The sequence below is a fragment of the Vicia villosa genome, linkage group LG6, assembly GCF_029867415.1.
Source record: "Vicia villosa cultivar HV-30 ecotype Madison, WI linkage group LG6, Vvil1.0, whole genome shotgun sequence".
Taxonomy (NCBI): Eukaryota; Viridiplantae; Streptophyta; class Magnoliopsida; order Fabales; family Fabaceae; genus Vicia; species Vicia villosa.
Window position 1 is genome coordinate 24,406,933 of NC_081185.1, and position 22,167 is coordinate 24,429,099.

The 22,167-nt window shown below is 32.1% G+C and overlaps 1 protein-coding gene across 4 annotated transcripts; it reads left to right on the top strand.

Annotated features, from left to right (window-relative positions):
- Nucleotides 1-17,819: 17,819 nt before the first annotated feature.
- On the top strand, nucleotides 17,820-21,842 carry LOC131609021 (phosphoinositide phosphatase SAC8-like). Of its 4 annotated transcripts, XM_058880647.1 has the most exons (8): nucleotides 17,820-18,131; nucleotides 18,660-18,973; nucleotides 19,123-19,147; nucleotides 19,518-19,626; nucleotides 19,705-19,777; nucleotides 19,863-19,956; nucleotides 20,034-20,120; nucleotides 20,277-21,842. In XM_058880647.1, the coding sequence occupies exons 4-8, from the start codon at nucleotides 19,524-19,526 to the stop codon at nucleotides 20,280-20,282; spliced, it is 363 nt and encodes a 120-aa protein (XP_058736630.1). In that variant the 5' UTR covers nucleotides 17,820-18,131; nucleotides 18,660-18,973; nucleotides 19,123-19,147; nucleotides 19,518-19,523; the 3' UTR covers nucleotides 20,283-21,842. The 4 variants fall into 4 exon arrangements, with proteins under 4 accessions (XP_058736630.1, XP_058736626.1, XP_058736627.1 ...); XM_058880643.1 differs by lacking the exon at nucleotides 20,277-21,842 and having other exon boundaries at nucleotides 20,034-20,266; XM_058880644.1 differs by lacking the exon at nucleotides 20,277-21,842 and having other exon boundaries at nucleotides 18,829-18,973; nucleotides 20,034-20,266.
- Nucleotides 21,843-22,167: the final 325 nt, after the last annotated feature.

Below are 22,167 nucleotides of genomic sequence, written 5' to 3' on the forward strand. Positions count from 1 at the left end.
CTTTTATTTCGAGAAAAATTACCATGCTATAGTTCTTTTGTAAATTTTCTTTTTTAAAAAGAAAATTATGTTAAAAATTGTATTTTTAATGATTTTTATTTGACTTTAAAAATCATTATAATTATAATCAAATGTTTTTATTGTATAAATATTATTCCCTTTATTTTTTTATTATATAGTGTTTTGGGAAACTTTTAAATTAAATAATAAATTATTATGTAACATCAAAAAGTCATTAATATGATTTCTTTATTATATTATTAAATTTTTTTTCTTTTTTCATACAATTAATAATAAAAGACAATTTTATAAAATCTTTCATAATTTATCTTTTCTATATAATAATGATTATATTTTTTAATACGTGTGAAAAGATTAAAATGACTTATAATAAAAAATAGAAAGAGAATGATTGATTGACTGCATAAAAATATTTATATCGATAAAATATATAATTAATTTTTTAACTATATTAAAATATATTTTTTGTATTTTGTAATTAGTGTATAATGTTTTTTTTTATAAGTCAAAATGTATTAATAAAGAAAAGAGGCGGGAGAAAGACCAAAACCTTCTTGAGTAAAATAAAACAAAAGTATGGAAGACTTAGACTATTATGAATCAAAGTCGTCAAAAACAGACACAGGAGTTTTATTCCACCAAACAAAGTCTTGATTGGATAGGCCTAATGAAGCTAGTTTGTCTGCGCAATGGTTCCCTTCCCTATAAATATGAGATATAATAAAAGACATGTTATTGATTTTACATATACAATTCAGTTGAAATTCTGGCACTTACAATATATGTCACTGCTGATGTTCCAACATCAAAACATGATGTCAAGACAGGTGTTACAACATCTTTTGACAGACAAAACAAAACAGAATAAACCAAACCAGAATGTAAGTATAAATTACATAATGATAAACAACATAGATACATGTTAAGACAAATGTCTCAACATAAATCACAATGTCAGGACAAATGACATGACATCATCTGCTGACATAACATACTTTTACAAAACAAAAATCAAGCAGGATTAAATTGCAGAATGGTGAAAAACACAAATAATTGTTAACCCAGTTCAATGCAACTCACCTAATTTGGGGGTACCAAGCTAGGAGGGAAATACACTATAATAATATTAGTTCAAAGCATAAACAGTCTCAGTTTACAACTTTCTCCTAATCACTATCTCGTGCAACTTCTACCTAGAAATGACCATCTAGATATGAGAAATCTCATCTCACTTTCAATCATCGCAGTGATAAAAACATCCACAAACCTTGTGACCAAAAGAACCAAATAGAAAGATTACACTTTCAAATAAACAATATTTGATCTTGCTTAAAAGTTTCAAACAAGAACAATTCTCAACTCTTTTGCTAAAAAGCTTCAAGAGTGAGAACAATAACTTGGTAAACAATCAAGTAACAATTAGTTTACCACACTGTATTAAAATATACATGGGTGACTTAAAACACAAGAGACTCTCAAAACCTAAGACTTATAACCTTCCCCTAATTTTACAATTGTCAAAGACGTTCTTTACATTAGGTATAGGTTCCTCTATAAATACTACTGAATAGTCCATGGGCTTCAAAATCTTCACTCAAATATTACTTGATCCACAAGCTGAGACCTTCAACAAATATGTAGAAAAATTTCTTTGAATCTTGGAACAAATCTTCAAGTTTCCTAAATTGTATCAACATCCAATTTTAGAAACTTCAATTCTGTTGAAGATTTGATTCATTTGTTCCAAATTACATCTTCTTGACCTGCGAAAATTATTTAGATATATCTGAAAGAGATATCACAAAATCAAATCAAATCTATCAAGAGGTAAAACAACCTGTAATGATGATTTGGTTCAGCATGTCACAACATCTGTCAAAATATCTCTCTTCAATGCAATCTTGACATTCTGCTGTATCAACTTGATCAAGATGTTATGACATCTTGCTCAACATCTTGTCATGAACCATATTTTAACAAAATTGTTGTCAATCCTAAAACCATGATATTAACAATTTTTCTCTTTGGCAATTTTGGCTAAAACAACCAAAGCACAATTAATTCTGGAGATAGGAATAATACCACAAACAAAAAAAAATACAAGATTCGTGAAAACATGTAAACTCTGTAAACTCTGTAATCATATATTATATATGTGATTACATCAACATTTTCAATACATTAACACAGCTTAAAAGCTTGTACAATCCGACAGATTCTTTAACACGGTTTAATAGCTTGTATAGTCAGACAGAAACATATATAAAAGATAACATGCTGTTTCAGATCTATCCAGGAATACCCCCTGTCACACAGAAACAATTCTTGTCACAAGGAATCAATCCTCCCCCTCAAGAGGAAGAAGAAACTTTTCCTGAGGCACAAGAAAACCAACATGAACACCAACTTGAACTATCCAAGTTCAACACATTGAGCTAGGTGGCCCAGTGGTAAAGATGATGTGCAAGACCCAAGGTCTCCTTGGTTCGAATATTAGGTCTAGGCAAAATTTTGGAATTTTTTTAGAACCCTTTGATTATGAATAGATGCCACGCTTACAAATAGGTGCCATGTCAGATGTCACTAGTGCAAAAGTTAACACCGTTTCAAAAAAATTGGACGGAAAGGACTAAAGTGGACCTTTTTGAACAATTAAAGGACCACTATGAAACTTTTTAAAAGTAAGAGACCAGAATGAACTCCGAGGTTATCTATTTATAAACTTGTACTTCAGTTATCTATTTATACGATGCAAACTTGTGATTGTTTTTGGAGGTTGTATAGGATGATCGTGGTCCTCTACAAATTAATTAATGACACAAATATTTTGATAACATCCAAAGAAAATTCTTATGTTGCAATTCATTGTAGTCTCGACATTCCTAACGTTAACAAAGATATCTATTTTGTTTATTTTTCGTATCCTTTCCTTAAAACAAACAAACCAACAAAATAATATAATTCTATTATTATTTTTATTTTTATAGTATTTCTAACCCCGAAGCTAACATATGCACTATAAACAAATCAAAATTGTTAAACTTCACCTACAAAATTTTTTTAAATGCCATTTATGATCAAACTATCCAAGTAAAATGAGTTCTCAATTTTCATTATATATATATATATATATATATATATATATATATATATATATATATATATATATATATATATATATATATATATTCACAAATTTTATCACTAACTTGTTCTACTTGATGACCACCGGATCCCTTTATTAATTCTCATTCTTTTTCTTTCCATAATGGATTTTGTTTTTATATTACTTTTTTGGTTATTTTACCAAATACATTTTTTTTATTTTTGTATCATTTAATACATGTGATTTAATATTAATATTTTAATATTTGGTTTTTTCCAACACAAGACCATTTAATGCAATCCGACAACTTTTTATTTCAAATTTAAAATTTAAAATTTAAAATTTAAACTTCCACTACACACTTTCTTATAGGACTATTTTTCTTTATAAAATTTTAAACTTCTCCTACACACTTCAAAATATTTTTTCTCTTGATTTATTCCAATCATTTTATTATGAATAATTTTTCTTTCTTTCTCATTTTCATATTTCATTTTACTTCTTTAATAATTATATTTATTTGCAATAAAAAAAGTTAAAAATTATTCTTCTTTGCTTGCTGCAATATTTAGTTTCCCCTTTATATTTTGAAAGTAATTATAGATGTGTGTTGTTGTTTTGATGGTATCAATAAAAAAAGAAAAAAAATGGAAATGATTACACCAATTTTTACTAGAAAGAGTTAATTTAAAGAGGTTAAAATGGATATAATAATAACTCAATGTGTTAAAAACAAAAGTATTGTGATTCTTTTTCATGAACTTTATTAAATATTATGCTACAGCCTTTACTTATTTGTTTTTCATATAAATATGTAGCAAAGTTACTTCAATATATTATTTAATTGATTTATATATGATAAATTCATTTCATCAACTATGAATCTGACTATGATAAATTTATTCCATCAACTATGGAACTTAATGATAGTTTAAATTGTTTGGTGTGAACCACTTTTTATTTATTTAAGTTAAAATAATGATTTTCTATGAAGACGGATGAAAAAAGTGAATTTATATGCTATCTCTTTTCTAATATATTTTTGATCAATTTAATTTTCTTCTAATATGAAAATTATATAAAATGGAAAAATGAAATTATTAATTCAAATATTTAAATATGAAAATTAATCAACTATTAAAATATTGACTATTAATGGGAACATGAAATTATTGATCAAAATACTAAATATTAACGAGGACATGAACTTACTGATCACAATATTGAATATTAACGGAAACCCGAAGTTACTGATTAAAATATTGACTATTAACGGGAACATGGAATTACAGAACAAAATATTTAATATTAACGGGAACATGAAGTTACTGATCACAATATTGAATATTAACGAGAACCTCGAGTTACTGATTAAAATAGTGAATATTAACGGGAAAGTGAAGTTACTGATCACTATATTGAATATTAACGGGAACCTGAAGTTACTGATTAAAATATTGAATATTAACGGGAACATGAAGTTACTAATCACAATATTGAATATTAACGGGAACTTGGAGTTACTGAATAAAATATTAAATATTAACGGGAACATGAAGTTATTGATCAAAATAGTCAATATTAACGGGACATGAAGTTACTGATCACAATATTGAATATTAACGGGAACCTGAAGTTACTAATTAAAATATTGAATATTAACGGGAACATTAAGTTATTGATCACAATATTGAATATTAACGGAAACATAAAGTTACTGATCACAATATTGAATATTAACGGGAACCTGAAGTTACTGATTAAAATATTTAATATTAACATGAACATGAAGTTATTGATCAAAATATTGAATATTAACGAAAATATGAAGTTACTGATCAAAATATTTTGAAATTAAAGGGAACGAAGTTACTGAGCAAAATATTAAATATTAACGGGAATATGAAGTGACTGATCAAAATATTGATTATTAACGGGAAAATGAAGTTACAAAAGATTGTTTAGACACAATTTAATTATGGGTTCCTAATTTTTTTTAGATACAATTCAATTTTAATTATTCTTATTTTTTTCCACAAAATATTAATTACTTTTAATTTTCATTTTTTTCTATAAAAAAATATGTATGAAACAAATATGCGTCCCGTACCAGAACCTGTGTGAACGCACGGGTTTTTTACTAGTTTAAAATAAATAGGCTTAAATGCACCTTTGATCCCTGTAAGTTAGCGTGTTTTTGATTTTCGTCCCTGTAATTTTTTTTTGTTGGTCTGAGTCCCTATATCTTACTTTTTGCTTGCGGTTTAGTCCCTAAAGCCAAAATCCGCAGAAAAACTGCAGGTTTTCCTGCGAATTTTGATTTTAAGGACTAAAACAAACCCGAAAGTGAAATATAAGGACTCAGAAATTTTAAAGAGACGAAAACTAAAAACTCGCTAACTTACAGGGATCAAAGGTGCATTTAAGGCAAATAAATATTTTATAAAAAACTAGTAACAAATCTGTGCATACGCACGGGTTCTGTTCGGTTACGCGCATTTGAATACATCATTTATTTTAAATAAAATATTAAAAAAGAAAGAAAAAATTTAGATAAATAATTGATTATTTCGTATGTAAAAATATTTACATCAATAATAGATTTTTTCCCGTATACCATTTTTTGATCAAAATTATTTGATCATAAATATCATTTCTCGTATATAAAAATATTTTGATCGATAATAGTTTTTTTTTTCATATACAGACTCCATTTTTGTTTAGGTATCATTTATAAAAATATTTATATCAATAGTAAATTTCGTATATAAAAATATTTAAATCAATAATAGATTTTTTCCCGTATACCATTTTTGAATAAAAAATATTTGGATCATAAATATCATTTTTCGTAAATAATAGATTTTTTTCATATACAAATATTATTTTTATTTAGGTATCATTTACAAAAATATATGGAACAATATTAAATTTTCGTATATAAAAGTATTTAGATCAATAATAGATTTTTTTACCGTATACCATTTTTGAATCAAAAATATTTGATCATATATACCATTTCTCGTATATAAAAATATTTAGATCAATAATAGATTTTTTCTCGTATACAGACTTCATTTTTGTTTAGGTATCATTTACAAAAATATATGGATCAATAGTAAATTTCATATATAAAAATATTTAGATCAGTAGTAGATTTTGTTCCTGTATACCATTTTTGAATAAAAGTATTTGAATCATAAATACCATTTTCTCGTAAATAATAGATTTTTTCCCGTATATAAATATTATTTTTGTTTAGCTATCATTTACAAAAATATTTGGATCTGTATTAAATTTTCGTATATAAAAAAATTAAGATCAATAATAGATTTTTTTGGCCTATGCCATTTTTGAATAAAAATATTTGGATCATAAATAACATTTTTCGTATATAAAAATATTTAGATCAATAATAGATTTTTTTTCCCGTATAGAGGCTTCATTTTTGTTTAGGTATCATTTACAAAAATATTTGGATCAATAGTAAATATCGTATATAAAAATATTTAGATCAATAGTAGATTTTTTCCCGTATACCATTTTTGAATAAAAATATTTGGATCATAAAACCATTTTTCGTAAATAGTAGATTTTTTTCCGTATACAAGTATTATTTTTGTTTAGGTATCACTTACAAAAATATTTGGATCAATATTAAATTATTGTATATAAAAATATTTAGGTTAATAATAGATTTTTTTGACCTACGCTATTTTTGAATAAAAAATATTTGAATCATAAATAACATTTTTCATATATAAAAATATTTAAATCAATAATACATTTTTTACCCGTATACAAACTTTAGACTTTATTTTTGTTTATGTATCATTACAAAAATATTAGAGAATTTAATATCAAAATTCCCTTTAAACTCATAGTTTAAATCAAGATTGCTCTTTTTTTCTTTAAAACGTGAAATGGTTGAGCCACTTATACATAGTAAAATTCTTTTATTCATATATAATATTTTAAATATACAAAATGATCTTAAGAGCATCTGTAACACCCTTCTAAAACCCCGCGGAATATCAATTAAAATTCAGAGTAAAACATGAAAAGGGTATTACAACTTCAAAATATTTAAAACATTAAGCCATGTCATGCCTAATGAGGAACTTCAAAACACATTATTCAGTAATCATGTTAACACAGCGGAATTTATCTCAAACTGAATAAATATACAACATCGGGATTCACATCCAAATTCACCGATCCAAACCAACAAAACATTATTCCACATAAGAAATAATTCATCAATCAAATACTAAATCAGACGTTCCCCCCAGTGTTACAAGACCAGAGCATGACACCGACACAACCGTACTAACGAAGTAACTCTACAAGTTATCCTCACCCAGCACAAGCCGCTAATCTTTAATCTGAAAAGTAATCAACAGTAAGGGTGAGTTTCATTCGCATTAACAAATGTTATAGGAATATAAACAATATAACTTCATCCATACATTATTCACCCAAATCAATTATATTCAGATAGCATAGCAACATTTATCAAATACAGTCAGTTATACCAAAATACACACAAATTGCAACATTGGACAACTTCCATTCATGTTACAATTATACACAACAACCTAATGCAATGCAACTAAATGCATGTGGTACCAATCATGGGATAACCCATCTCACCGATCCACCACCATAAAGATTCGGCTACTTCTCTCACTAATTCCACACAATGGGAATTAGCTACCGCTGTCCCACCACCATAAGGGATACAGCCCACAACATGATTATGAAATGCATGCATCACATACAGCATGCTAATCATCAACACCAATCAACTGAATAATCATAATCATCAACCAATGCAACAACAATAGCCACACACAGGTATGCTATTTTTCAACCATCTCAAACATACATTTTACATCAACAATACATGTATATTAATCATCAATCACAACCACTACGATTCATAATCATTTATCCACAACATACAAGCATAATAATATCACAACCGTTTGATATCCACCACGACATAATACATTTAACACAACAATATATTATCACCTCAGCAATCATACTAGCTAAAACACCGCATAGCATGTTCGTACTGTTACTCAATCTACCACCAATTACAAATTCTCAAAACCAAACAAAATTATTTTAAGTTATAACTCCCTAATATACTTCATAAAAACGGGGATTAATTCATCTAACGGGTCCTCGAAACGGCGTACAAAAAGAATCAACGGTTTAAAAGTTACGGATAATTAAAATAAGTATTTTTCCAAAAAGCTTCAGTGGTAACCGGTTACTCCAATTCAAGTAACCGGTTACTACCTTACGGAGTAACCAACGAGTCTATTCGTAACAGCGGTAACCGGTTACTTCAAAACCAGTAACCGGTTACTGCCTCCTAGCAGAACCACATAACACAAAATCCAACAGTGGTAACCGGTTACCCCAACTCAAGTAACCGGTTACTTCACAACGAATAGGCCATCTCAGTGACGTAACCTCAGGTAATCGGTTACCACTCCCCAGGTAACCGGTTACCTCGTACCAGAAACCCCAAAACTCCATTTTTCAGCACCTGCATCAATTCCAATCCATACCAGAACGTACCACAACGTATTGCAACATCAAACAGCACCAACAAACACGAAAATACACATTTACACATACTTCTAATCATGCTTTAACATCATTATTCAACACCAATCATCATTCACAACATAAATTGAACCAAAGTTCTATAAACCTCAAAACCCCAAACACCGACATATAATCCAATTCAGAATCCTAACATACGAATTCAATCGAATCATTCATAATACCCATAATAGAGGTTAATGAGAAGAATCCCCCCTTACCTCGATGTCGAATTCTTGGATGCTCTTGCTCTTTGCACTTGCCCTTCTCCCAATTTCACGTTCAATCTTCTCTTCTCCTTTTTGGTTCCCTTTTTCACAAAATCTTCCTCTTTTCTATTTTATGGAAAATATAACCTTAGTTTAGTAAAAGGCTTTGCAACTGACACACCCCCCAATTGCTACTTACGACACTGGCCCATTAGCCTCATTTTTCATAATTCTCTAATAAATCCAATAAAATGCCAAATAAATCCAATAAATAATTTAATTTCAATTTAAATTAATTAAGGGAAAACATGGGGTGTCACAACTCTCCCCCACTAAAAGAGTTTTCGTCCTCGAAAACATACCTCAAGCAACCAGCTCGTATAAGAATCCTTCATATGATTCTCCAGCTCCCAATTAACATTGCCACTTGATGGTCCTCCCCAAGCTACTCTGACCAATGCTATCTATTTACCGCACAATTACTTCAACTTCCTATTTTTGATCCTCAAAATTCATCTGATATAGCCAACAGAAAGCATGTCCCATGCATTCAAATTTCAACTCTTACGTCATATTTGACCATCCAAAGATGTACCACTCGTTATACCTCCAAAATTTAACAACAATGGGACATTGAGGTACAACTCACACGATGCACCCAATGATTGAATAAGACATGAATGGTCACCCAACGCATAATCACAGTTGTAAACTATTCTTCATCGTACTACCTTAGAATCAAATTCATCCTCAAACTGAAAGAGAATTCCACCCACGTCAGCAAGATGTATAACATTTCTCTAACCTCTCCATCTTAGAAGGTTATACATACGCACTAGGATCCCATCCTAGAAAGCGAGATCACAACCTTACTTAGGACAAGGATCTTTCTACAATCATGTCTGCCCTTCTCAATATCCTACTACTTAATATCACTGTCATTGGGATATTAACTTATCTGCATATGTGAACAAGGTTGCCATTCAACACTTATATAGATTTCCGTTGCACTGCTCTGATTACTCATTCGTTCAAGAATCATTCTTTACCATACATGGTACCAATCTACCACTTAGCAATACTTACTCGTACTCAAAAAAAAATTGTTGCTTTGCTTCATCTATAAAAAAATTCTAACCATCAGAACGAGTACACACAATTAGTTATAATCACACCCATCAACCTCAATATACCATTGCTTACGAAATAGCTCAAACTGAGTCCCGCTCTTCTCTAAGAATTAAATCAACTTCGTCCTTCTTAGAGTATAATTCCTCATTATATCTAGAATCTACAATAACATCTTACAACAGCACAAAATTATTATATCATCATATACTATTAACTCATCGTCTTAACTTTGTCGAATACATACTCGTTAACTACGTACAACCACGATAACATATTCATCATCTCGGCAATTATTCAAAAGGGTTCTAATTCTATGGTACAACATCCTTACATCCACTAGATCCCAAATCCAACATATAGATCAATACATATTCTCTATGTAGGCTTCCGACATATTACTTCCTCACTGCCCACGAGTAGTACTCATAACATTACTCCACATCACACTTTCGCTGTGCGACTCGGATTACCCGTCTTAAGTTATTGTCCATTATATTGCACTCTTTCATATTCACTGCTCCATAAGTTCACACAACATGGTAAGTGATTATTTTCACGGTTTAGTATTCATCACATCTTATACCATTAAGGTAACAAAACAAGCTCATCTCATTTATATGATTCCGTCTACTATCAACAAGAGATTAAGGGTGATCAAGTCCTCAATTTGTCAATAGTTAGCCGATAACCATATTTAAGCATAAACTGTCGTTACTACATAATAGTGTCCTTCCTGAGTTTGCACTCAAACTCATTAATATCATCATAATCCAATAATTCACCTTGAGTCTTTGCAACTCGCACACTTCCCTCTCATTGAATCTTGTCGGTGAGACACCAACGTCCAAGCATTTTACACAATCCGCTTCATAGTCACTTAGCATCACACGCTCGTTAAGTACTTCCAGCTTCACAATCACTAATATACTCTGCATTACTATTCATCTCGTTCCAAATCAAAATCCTTATCTTAGCAAAAGACCGCGACAACATTCATAACTCGTGGTTTTACTCCCAATCTCATGACGTCTTTCGCATACCAATATTACTTCACTCGGAATCTCAACAAAGTCTTCCTCACATCAATAGGTGTTAGAAATTCTCTACAATTCTTCTTTTATACCTATCGTTACTTTGGCATCACAATTACGACTTCAACTGTTCCCAAAGTTTATTTCACCTTTTCTACTAATTCACCCTTCACTAAAATCCATCGGCACTCAAATCATCTTTATTATCGAACATCTCATCAACCTATTCATCAACAACATGTTCCACTCAATTTCGTTTTCAAACAATCGCGGTAGTAGGCATTCTTATTCAACAAGTTTCACGCTTCCATAAGCGACTTCTTAACTTCTCCTCATAGGATCACTATACTGTATTTATAACCCTCCCATAAGGTAGAACATAATATCTCTTCTTCGTAGGTTCAAACGGCACATAATTCCGACACTCGGAACTCAAGATATGAATTTTCCAATCGTTATCCGAAAGTGAAACATCAACATCATGCAGCGACGCTCTATACGGTATTCCCAAAACTCTTCAAATTGTATACTCAATTTCTAAAATTACTTCTCAACAAGCCTTTAAATTATTCCTTCGATCCGCTCAACTCTGACACGGACATCTCGCGCCGTATCAACAAACAAGACTAGTTCTAAGAACAAGTGTAACCGCAACTTCACCTCTTTCCAACATCATCCTGTCACAATTAAATATGTTACAGCTGCAGCAACCATTTTTATAACAAATTTCATCTCGATAGCTTTCCGTCGCTTCAAACGGAACTCAAATCGGATGTCCAGAACCCGAGTTATGAATTTTCGAAGTTTCATAACGATTCAGCAACTTTCCTGCGTTTTTCTTACGGGAATTCCACTCCGAAACTCATCCTCTTCAAATCAATCACATTCTATGCAGCCTCTTATTATATCTCTTCGCTCCCAAATATTCTTATAACTTGAGCAACACATCCCATCGCCGAAGTGCGATTTCTGAGACATTACGACCGCAATCTTCTTTGCAACTTGCAACTGAACCTCTTCCGAGACGCAAGGTTACTCAACTGACAACTTTGCAGTCCACCAGCAGAGCTGATACATTGCAACTTTCTAATTTCCCTCTCCTACAAATAATCATCAATTACATCTAATCATCCTCCTTCGAGATGTCCCAACTTAATTACCAGTCAAGTCTTAATTTCAAGTCACCTTCGATTCGGGAAACAACCAACTCCAACAACACTTGCACTGTTGCCAATAACAGTTTACTGAACCATCATCTTACGACTGAAACATAACCGAGAAGCGAAGCTTCTCCCCCACTTGTTTCAATCCAACACCTGCAACAAAACAAACAAGTACCGACAGTGATTCACTCACATGTCGTGTACCAAGGGATAAAATGCCGACGATATACAATTGTCGCGCAACTCAACTGACTCGACAATTGGCCGGACGGACCGACCTGCTCTGATACCACTATTGTAACACCCTTCTAAAACCCCGCGGAATATCAATTAAAATTCAGAGTAAAACATGAAAAGGGTATTACAACTTCAAAATATTTAAAACATTAAGCCATGTCATGCCTTATGAGGAACTTCAAAACACATTATTCAGTAATCATGTTAACACAGCGGAATTTATCTCAAACTGAATAAATATACAACATCGGGATTCACATCCAAATTCACCGATCCAAACCAACAAAACATTATTCCACATAAGAAATAATTCATCAATCAAATACTAAATCAGACGTTCCCCCCAGTGTTACAAGACCAGAGCATGACACCGACACAACCGTACTAACGAAGTAACTCTACAAGTTATCCTCACCCAGCACAAGCCGCTAATCTTTAATCTGAAAAGTAATCAACAGTAAGGGTGAGTTTCATTCGCATTAACAAATGTTATAGGAATATAAACAATACAACTTCATCCATACATTATTCACCCAAATCAATTATATTCAGATAGCATAGCAACATTTATCAAATACAGTCAGTTATATCAAAATACACACAAATTGCAACATTGGACAACTTCCATTCATGTTACAATTATACACAACAATCTAATGCAATGCAACTAAATGCATGTGGTACCAATCATGGGATAACCCATCTCACCGATCCACCACCATAAAGATTCGACTACTTCTCTCACTAATTCCACACAATGGGAATTAGCTACCGCTGTCCCACCACCATAAGGGATACAACCCACAACATGATTATGAAATGCATGCATCACATACAGCATGCTAATCATCAACACCAATCAACTGAATAATCATAATCATCAACCAATGCAACAACAATAGCCACACACAGGTATGCTATTTTTCAACCATCTCAAACATACATTTTACATCAACAATACATGTATATTAATCATCAATCACAACCACTACGATTCATAATCATTTATCCACAACATACAAGCATAATAATATCACAACCGTTTGATATCCACCACGACATAATACATTTAACACAACAATATATTATCACCTCAGCAATCATACTAGCTAAAACACCGCATAGCATGTTCGTACTGTTACTCAATCTACCACCAATTACAAATTCTCAAAACCAAACAAAATTATTTTAAGTTACAACTCCCTAATATACTTCATAAAATAGGGGATTAATTCATCTAACGGGTCCTCGAAACGGCGTACAAAAAGAATCAACGGTTTAAAAGTTACGGATAATTAAAATAAGTATTTTTCCAAAAAGCTTCAGTGGTAACCGGTTACTCCAATTCAAGTAACCGGTTACTACCTTACGGAGTAACCAACGAGTCTATTCGTAACAGCGGTAACCGGTTACTTCAAAACCAGTAACCGGTTACTGCCTCCTAGCAGAACCACAGAACACAAAATCCAACAGTGGTAACCGGTTACCCCAACTCAAGTAACCGGTTACTTCACAACGAATAGGCCATCTCAGTGACGTAACCTCAGGTAATCGGTTACCACTCCCCAGGTAACCGGTTACCTCGTACCAGAAACCCCAAAACTCCATTTTTCAGCACCTGCATCAATTCCAATCCATACCAGAACGTACCACAACGTATTGCAACATCAAACAGCACCAACAAACACGAAAATACACATTTACACATACTTCTAATCATGCTTTAACATCATTATTCAACACCAATCATCATTCACAACATAAATTGAACCAAAGTTCTATAAACCTCAAAACCCCAAACACCGACATATAATCCAATTCAGAATCCTAACATACGAATTCAATCGAATCATTCATAATACCCATAATAGAGGTTAATGAGAAGAATCCCCCCTTACCTCGATGTCGAATTCTTGGATGCTCTTGCTCTTTGCACTTGCCCTTCTCCCAATTTCACGTTCAATCTTCTCTTCTCCTTTTTGGTTCCCTTTTTCACAAAATCTTCCTCTTTTCTATTTTATGGAAAATATAACCTTAGTTTAGTAAAAGGCTTTGCAACTGACACACCCCCCAATTGCTACTTACGACACTGGCCCATTAGCCTCATTTTCCATAATTCTCTAATAAATCCAATAAAATGCCAAATAAATCCAATAAATAATTTAATTTCAATTTAAATTAATTAAGGGAAAACATGGGGTGTCACAGCATCCACATCCATACACTCCAAGTTAGTGGTATAAATGAACCCTACTTAATTTATTATATTTTTTTATACTTTTACCATATTACTAAATTTTCCAAACATCCATACCACTCACTTAAAACTCCAAATTGGGACCTACTACTCTCACAATTTTTCAAAACTACGGTGGTATTCTGTAGGAACGATGGTTTAAAAGTTTGGTCCATTTAAATTTAAATAATAATATATTCTGACACTTGTGGTTTAAAAAAAGGAAAGACACCACCGATGTGGGTGCTCTAACCTAATCTTTACATTGTCCAATGGATAGGATTTGTCTTTAAGTACTTCTCTTTTGGGTAGAATTTTCTAAAAGATTTAAAATACACTAAAGTAAAGTCACCTTAACTTTCCTATATCTAAACATTTAAAATACATATTTAAAATACACTAAACTAAAGTCACCTTAACATGTAAACAAAACAAAAAAAGTCGCCTTAACTTTCCTATATCTCTAAACATTTAAAATAAATAAACTAAACATTTTATAAAAAATAGTAATATTTATTTTTGAATTTTTTTAGAAAATTTCTCATCCAACCCCATGGATCTCTTACACACCACAGAAATTCCCAGCTTCCATAGATGGATATCCAGAAGCACCCCATATTTTGAAAAAATTTGATTCCTTCCGTAGATGCATCTATGAAAGCGTAATAAACTAGTGTATAAGGGGAGAAAATACACATAAAATCAGTTCAAGAATTTTTTCGTAGATGCATCTACGGAAAGAGTCTTAGCGCCACATTCTTCCGCAGATGCATCTATGGAAGTGTCTTATATAGTTTGAACCAGCATGATCACTCCTTCCATTGTTTCATTTCTTCAAACACCACATACTCCACACCCTAAAAACCCTACTTCATCAATACTTTATATCACTCCAAGACTCAAACTTTTTGGTGCAACAAATCAAAGGGAGCTAGAAGAGTCTGAATTTCAGGTAAATACTCACTTTCACCAACTACATTGTTCACATTATCAATCATTTTTTGTACAATAATGTAACGTAGCTTCCGTAGATGGATATACAAAACATGTTGAGGAAGAACACTTCCGTAGATGGATCTACGGAATAGTCCCTGCAAGTTTTTTCCAGCATTTTGTAATTTTGTATTATGTTTGGCAAAATAGGTATGGTGCACACAGATGATATTTCAAGTAAATTATCTTCTTTAGTCGATGTTAGTGCGAGTATCGATGAGGTGGTCGCAAAAGTGGTAGATGTCAGAGGTGACTTTATTAGCAAGCACGGCCTTGATGATCGTGAAAGCATGCTAACATGGATTCGTCGGAAAGCAATTGACCTTGGATTTGGCGTGGTAATCGGAAGATCAGATAATGATACCGCAAGAAGAAATCCGTTTGTTACAATGTTGTGCGAGAGAAGCGGGAAATATAATCCTCCTCTAAAGAAGTTTAGAAAAGACGACACAGGTACTAGAAAATGCGAGTGTCCATTTAAAATCTGTTGTTATATGTTGGCTAGCATGAAGTGGAGAAGCTCTGTTATTTGTGGTTTGCATAACCATGAATTGTGCATAAAATTACAAAGCCACTCTATGGCATGTTGGCTCAATCCGGTTGAGAAGGCATCTATTTAAGACATGTCCTTGAATTTTGTCCAACCGAAAAATATACTTGCCACATTGAAAAGGAAGGAACCCGACAACATATCAAACATAAGGCAAGTGTATAATCAACGGTACCGCAATAATAAGGCGGTTAGGGGTGATAGGAACGAGATGCAACAATTGTTGAAAATGCTGGATGATAACAAATATGTATGCGGTACACAAATTGCGATGACGAGGTTACGGTCCGAGATATTTTTTGGACTCATCCGGATTCGATAAAGTTGTTCAACACTTTCTCGACGGTATTCCTTCTTAATTCTTGACGCGTTACGGTTTTTCAGAAACCTTTTTCCCGCTCAGCACGACATCTCCTACAAATCCAATTGATCGTATTATATGTGTTGGATGACTCGCCAAATCGCGTCATTTTGTACAAGTTTACTTGAAACCGGGATGTCCAATACCACCTACTTCACCGGAATGGACACTTTATCACACCGACGTTGCCGATACGTGGCCGGACCATTTTGTGGATAGGATACACGATTTTAAAAGTTGAACAACACCGAGAAGGAATCAAATGCCGAAAAGTCAAGATTAGAACCTCCAATAGATTTAGCCGCAATAGCTCTTTTAATGTATTTGTGTAGTTTCAAAGTGTAATATATACACTATAACATTGCAATATAATCTTTTTTTGTCAAATCTTACTTTATGTCTTTATGTGTTTATACATTTTTTCATTTTCAATCTACTACTAGCTACTGCACTACTTCTGATGTAAAAACAAACAGGAAAACTTCCCTAGATGCATCTACAGAAGGTGTTAATTTGAAAAATTATGAGTGTTTACGGTAGATACATCTACGAAAGGTGTTAATTTAAAAAATTATGGGTGTTTACCGTAGGTGCATCTACGGAACAAAATAAACGTAAACAAAAAAAGGTATTTCCGAAGATCCATCTACAAAAACACGAGGGCAAAATTGTCATTTCGATAATGCGCCTAAATGTTATGGGTGCACTGAGAATGTTTTTTTTAACCACACTTAGGCATAAATAATAGTAGAGAATGTGCTACTTTTTTACTATTGAGAATGTGTTTTTTATTATTTTTTTACTAATAAGTAATTAGATAAAAAAACTATTAAATAGTTAAATTAATTAAACAAATAATAAATAAATAGGTAAAATTAATTTATGGAGAACGTGTGCAAATATCTTATGAAAAATGTGGTTGTATGTAAATTTTTTCTATGTTACAAAATACTTGAAAATAAAACAGTTGATTAATTTCTGATTAGGGAAGCCAAAAGAAAAAGGAGAAAACTTACCTACAATTTTTTAGGTATGATTTATACTATTTTCCAATTATGACAAGTGTACTTAAACATCATTTAAAATATAAAAATAGAAAAAATTTGCACATGTGTAATAGGAAATTATACCCCTGTCATATCTACTATCTACCCAATACTAATAAATTGACCAAAGAGACTATTTTACCCTTCTGCCAAAAAAAACCACCCCTTGGAAAAGGCTAAATCGGTATTTAACAAATTGAAAAATACAATTGGCCCAACGAAAGCATTTCATTGGCCACTTACCCAAAATCTTTGTACTTTCCATCTACTTTTTGCACGTGAGTCTACTCTTTTCCCTCGCTCCAAATACACACTTCTGCATCATTATTGAAGCACATCTTTCACACTCTTCTTTCTCAAAAGAAAAGCAGAACGCCTCAAGCACTTCTTCCCTCCAAGCTCCATTGTTTTCAAACACCGCTCAGGTACACCTCTTTCACCCCGTAAAATTAAACGTTTCCAATGCTAAGCACGCCTTCTCACCCCGTTTCGCTATCTCACATCTTCCCTCCGATTCTCATTATGAACTTTTGCTGTTAAATATGGTGTTTGTATTTTATGTTGTTATAGTTGAGTTTCCTTTCGCTTTCAAATGTTTGGTTTTGAAATTTTTTGTTCTCTGTATTTTTTGGTTGAATGTTTGAGTTGTTATGATTTACTCAGATTTCATTGTTTTGGTTTTCCTTAGAACTCACAAATGTGTTTGGTTTTCCTTAGAACTCTCAAATCTGGAATTTCTAAGAACATTATTTCTTTACTCTGTTCATAGTTGGATACAATTTAGATCTATTCTTAGATCTTGAAAACTTCCCACCGTATCACTTAAAATAGTTCCATGTTTAACAAAGATGCAAGTATTTATCTTGAAAGTTTTGTGTTCATTTCATTTTCAAATTCTGGTTTTTTCTCATTTTACACTATTTAGGATTTTACATTGTTTGTGGTTGTTTCAGATCCAGTTTTTTGGTGTCAAGATGGTGTGAAGATGTTCATGTTAATAAGTGTTCAATCATTGGCATCTCTGTCTTCACAAGTGTTTGTTAGTGTGTTTGTTTCACAGTTTATCCCTCAAGTTCATGTTTGTGTTTCTGTTACTCTTGATCGATTTGTTTAAATGGTTAGGTCAGCATCAGAGCTTTGGATTTGTTTTAATCTTGTGTTGCCGTTGGTTAGATGTAATATTGTGGCTCTAGAGTCTTTTATCTTACTGAAGTCTTTCAAGCATATTAGTCGCTGTTTTTCATCAAAGAGCCTCACAAGTTTGAAGGTATTTAGCTTTTCTGATTCATAGCTGTTTTCTTTGTAAGCTGTGTTTTTTCACTAACTTGTCTTTTAGTAACATTTGTTTTTCTCTTATTTTAAGGCTTATGTCGGATTCTCATGGTTTTCTAACTTTTGTTCTATGTATTTTTGTAGGCACACCAAAAACAGTTTTGAAACGGTATATCTTCTACTGGTTTCTTAAGTGTGTATTTTGTTTAAACACATATATCTTCTTTTAGTTGTTTGTTTTGTTGGTGAAGTGCAGTAAAAATGGTGTCTTTGACTGTAGCCTCTGAATATATTATTCTTTATGTTGCTGGATGCATGATTTGGATGATTATTGTATAATAGTTACAATGTCCATAAACTGCTTCATAACCCGAGCCACTAGCTGATTGTTCACTCTGCAAAATATAAAATTCTCCATAAAAACATTGTTTTGAAACCATAAGAGAAACCTCTCATGTACGCATATATCCTTTCCTGGCCTTCCTCCTTTGTGTAAGTTATGCAACTACTTATTTTGATTATTTTTCCGCTGTTTGCAGTGTTATATGGCCCAGAAAACATTAAATCTTCAATTGCATAGAATTGGATTGCTTACATGCTCCGAGTGCATTTCAATGTTCGACAAGGAAAATGGAAATTTTAGAATATGTATGGAAGTTGTTGATAATCTCTATTATTCTTATTGAATTATGACCCTGCTTATTTGAACCCAATAATTTTATTTAGTATGGGCAGAGCAAGGTGATGAGATAACTCTTGAGTATGCTGGGACTAATGCTCTCAAACGGGACTTAGTTAGGTATGAAAAATTTTCGGTAATGAATGAATCATGTTCTTTTCTGTTTCCTCAGGTCATACTTATAAACTTTGGATTTATGATGCAGATATGGAAAGAAAATGGTAACTGGATTAATAAAAGATGGGATTAGTGCAGTTTCACGGTATTACGTGAATAATTTCCACGATGGAATTTGGAAGGCAAGTTCTTTTATATTCATTATTCATTGCAGTCAACAAATATATGGCAGTTAATCCAAAAATGGTATCTTGTGCAGGATGCTCTGGATCTGAGTTGCGGTCACTATACTGTCAGAAGAAATGCTCATTCTCCTTTTCAACAAAATAGCTTTGGACCTTTATCTGTAAGTAACATCAGATCCTAATATCTCCACTTCTAATGGTTGAAATAGAAAATGAGATAATCTTGTCATGGTTGAGATCTTATGAAACCGTTTTAATATGCTATTGACATGCTTTATAAAAAAATTTAACTTTGTTGTACCTCCATGTGGCATCAGCTTTGATAATTGGTAGTTTGACAACAACTTCCTTCACTCTTCATCAAGGTATTTAACTTTCTTTTTCTTCATATGAATAAATTTTCCTTGATGCTTGCTTTGCCTTTTCTTTTCTTTTTATTTAAATTTGAAAATTTGTTATTTTATAACGGGCCGAAACACACAACAATGTGTCTTCTGTAATCTGTGCTGGAATAACTGCTGGAATCATGGTTGTAGACAAAGCTAATGGAAGACAGTTCCACTGAATGCTGATGTTATTTTCATTCGCGTGTCGTGTGTTGCAGTAGTGAGAGAGACACTTAGTAGCAAAAATGGTGATTTGGTCTTTTCTGCAGGTGACATTCTGTTGTTTGGAAATAATGAGCGGCTTGATGTTGACAAAAATGAGGTTGAAGATATATTTTTGGATAACCGAATGCAACAGCTTCGCATATGGTTAGCACCTCATACAGGATGGAGAAGCTGTCTAAATTCAATGGTTCATCTATTTAACTATGGTGCTTCGGATTATACAATATTCATCAAGAATGAGATGTTGCAGTAAAAGAAATCAGGCAATGAAAGTGAAAAGTTGAAGTCATTATTGGAGTTTTTGAGAGAGAAATTTCATTTTAGAGCGTTGCAACTGAAAGAGTGCATTTCTAGCTTATGCACTCATGTACCAATGTGTTTCATATTAGAACATAGCTATATGAAATTAGTGTGTTTAGAGGAGAAACTTGAATCATTTAAAGAAATGTTGTTTCAAGAGTATCTGGCTTCTGAAGAACTGGAAAAGTTTTTCTCTAATATGGAAATTTTAGTTGATTCGTCTCGGAATTTTAAGAATAGTGATGCAGAACCCGTGTTCAAGTAGAGAAATGAATGTTTTAACAGCTTTAGAAACTGCAAAAGATTCACTTCACAGACTTGACTTGATCGGGTTTAATAAGGATAATCCAGTTAGAGAATTTTGTTTTGGAAACGCATCGATAATATTCTGTACAACTGCTACTTCATTTAGGTTGCACACTGTTTCTATAAAACCAATGAACCTTTTGGTGATCGATGAAGCAGTGCAACTTAAAGACTGTGAATATATCATACCTTTACAACTACCAAGAATAAACCATGCCATTCTTGTCGGTGATGAGTGTCAACTTCCTTCTATGGTCCGAAGCAACATACGCATATACTAAAACATATTTCTCTATTAATGAATTCTTGATCTTTAATCAACGTTAATTTTCATATGTGATTGTTCTTTTTGTAAGGTTTGCATTGATGAAGCTGGTTTTGGGAGAAGCTTATTCGAGTGATTGAGTTTATTGGGCCGCCCCAAAATCTTCTCAACATGCAACATAGGATGCATCCTGACATAAGCTCATTTCCAAATTCAAATTTCTTTAGTAGCAAAATATGTGATGCACAAAATGTTAAAAGCAACTACACTAAGCAATATCTTCCCGGGCCAATGTTTGGTCCTTATTCTTTTAAATCAGTCTAGGAAATGTATCATAATTTTAAATGAATTATACTAAATAAGATTTTTTTTGCTATAGTATTTATTGATTCTTACTCTCTTCTATATTAAATAGGTTCATGTTTCTGCACTATGTCATTACTTTTTACTATGATAAAATAGGATCAAACAAAACTTTCAGAAATTATTGTTGTTAGAGTTAGTATTTGATTGTTATAATAATTTTATAATAACAATTATATATCACTTACAACCAAGCCGATCTTAAATAGTGAATTTTATTACTGAAACTCACTATTTTTACGAGTCACTATCACCATAATATTTTTTATGTAAATTTTATCACTAAAACTCATTATTTTTACAGGTCACTATCACCATAATACATTTTTTATGTGAATTTTATCACTGAAACTCACTATTTTC

Bases quoted from the DNA above. Each gene is read 5' to 3' on its own strand.
- LOC131609021 (XM_058880643.1), top strand. From the start codon at position 19,524: ATGGCCCAGAAAACATTAAATCTTCAATTGCATAGAATTGGATTGCTT. The intron at 19,778-19,862 runs GTATGAAAAATT...TTTATGATGCAG, and splicing joins CTCAAACGGGACTTAGTTAG to ATATGGAAAGAAAATGGTAA. The intron at 19,957-20,033 runs GCAAGTTCTTTT...TATCTTGTGCAG, and splicing joins TCCACGATGGAATTTGGAAG to GATGCTCTGGATCTGAGTTG.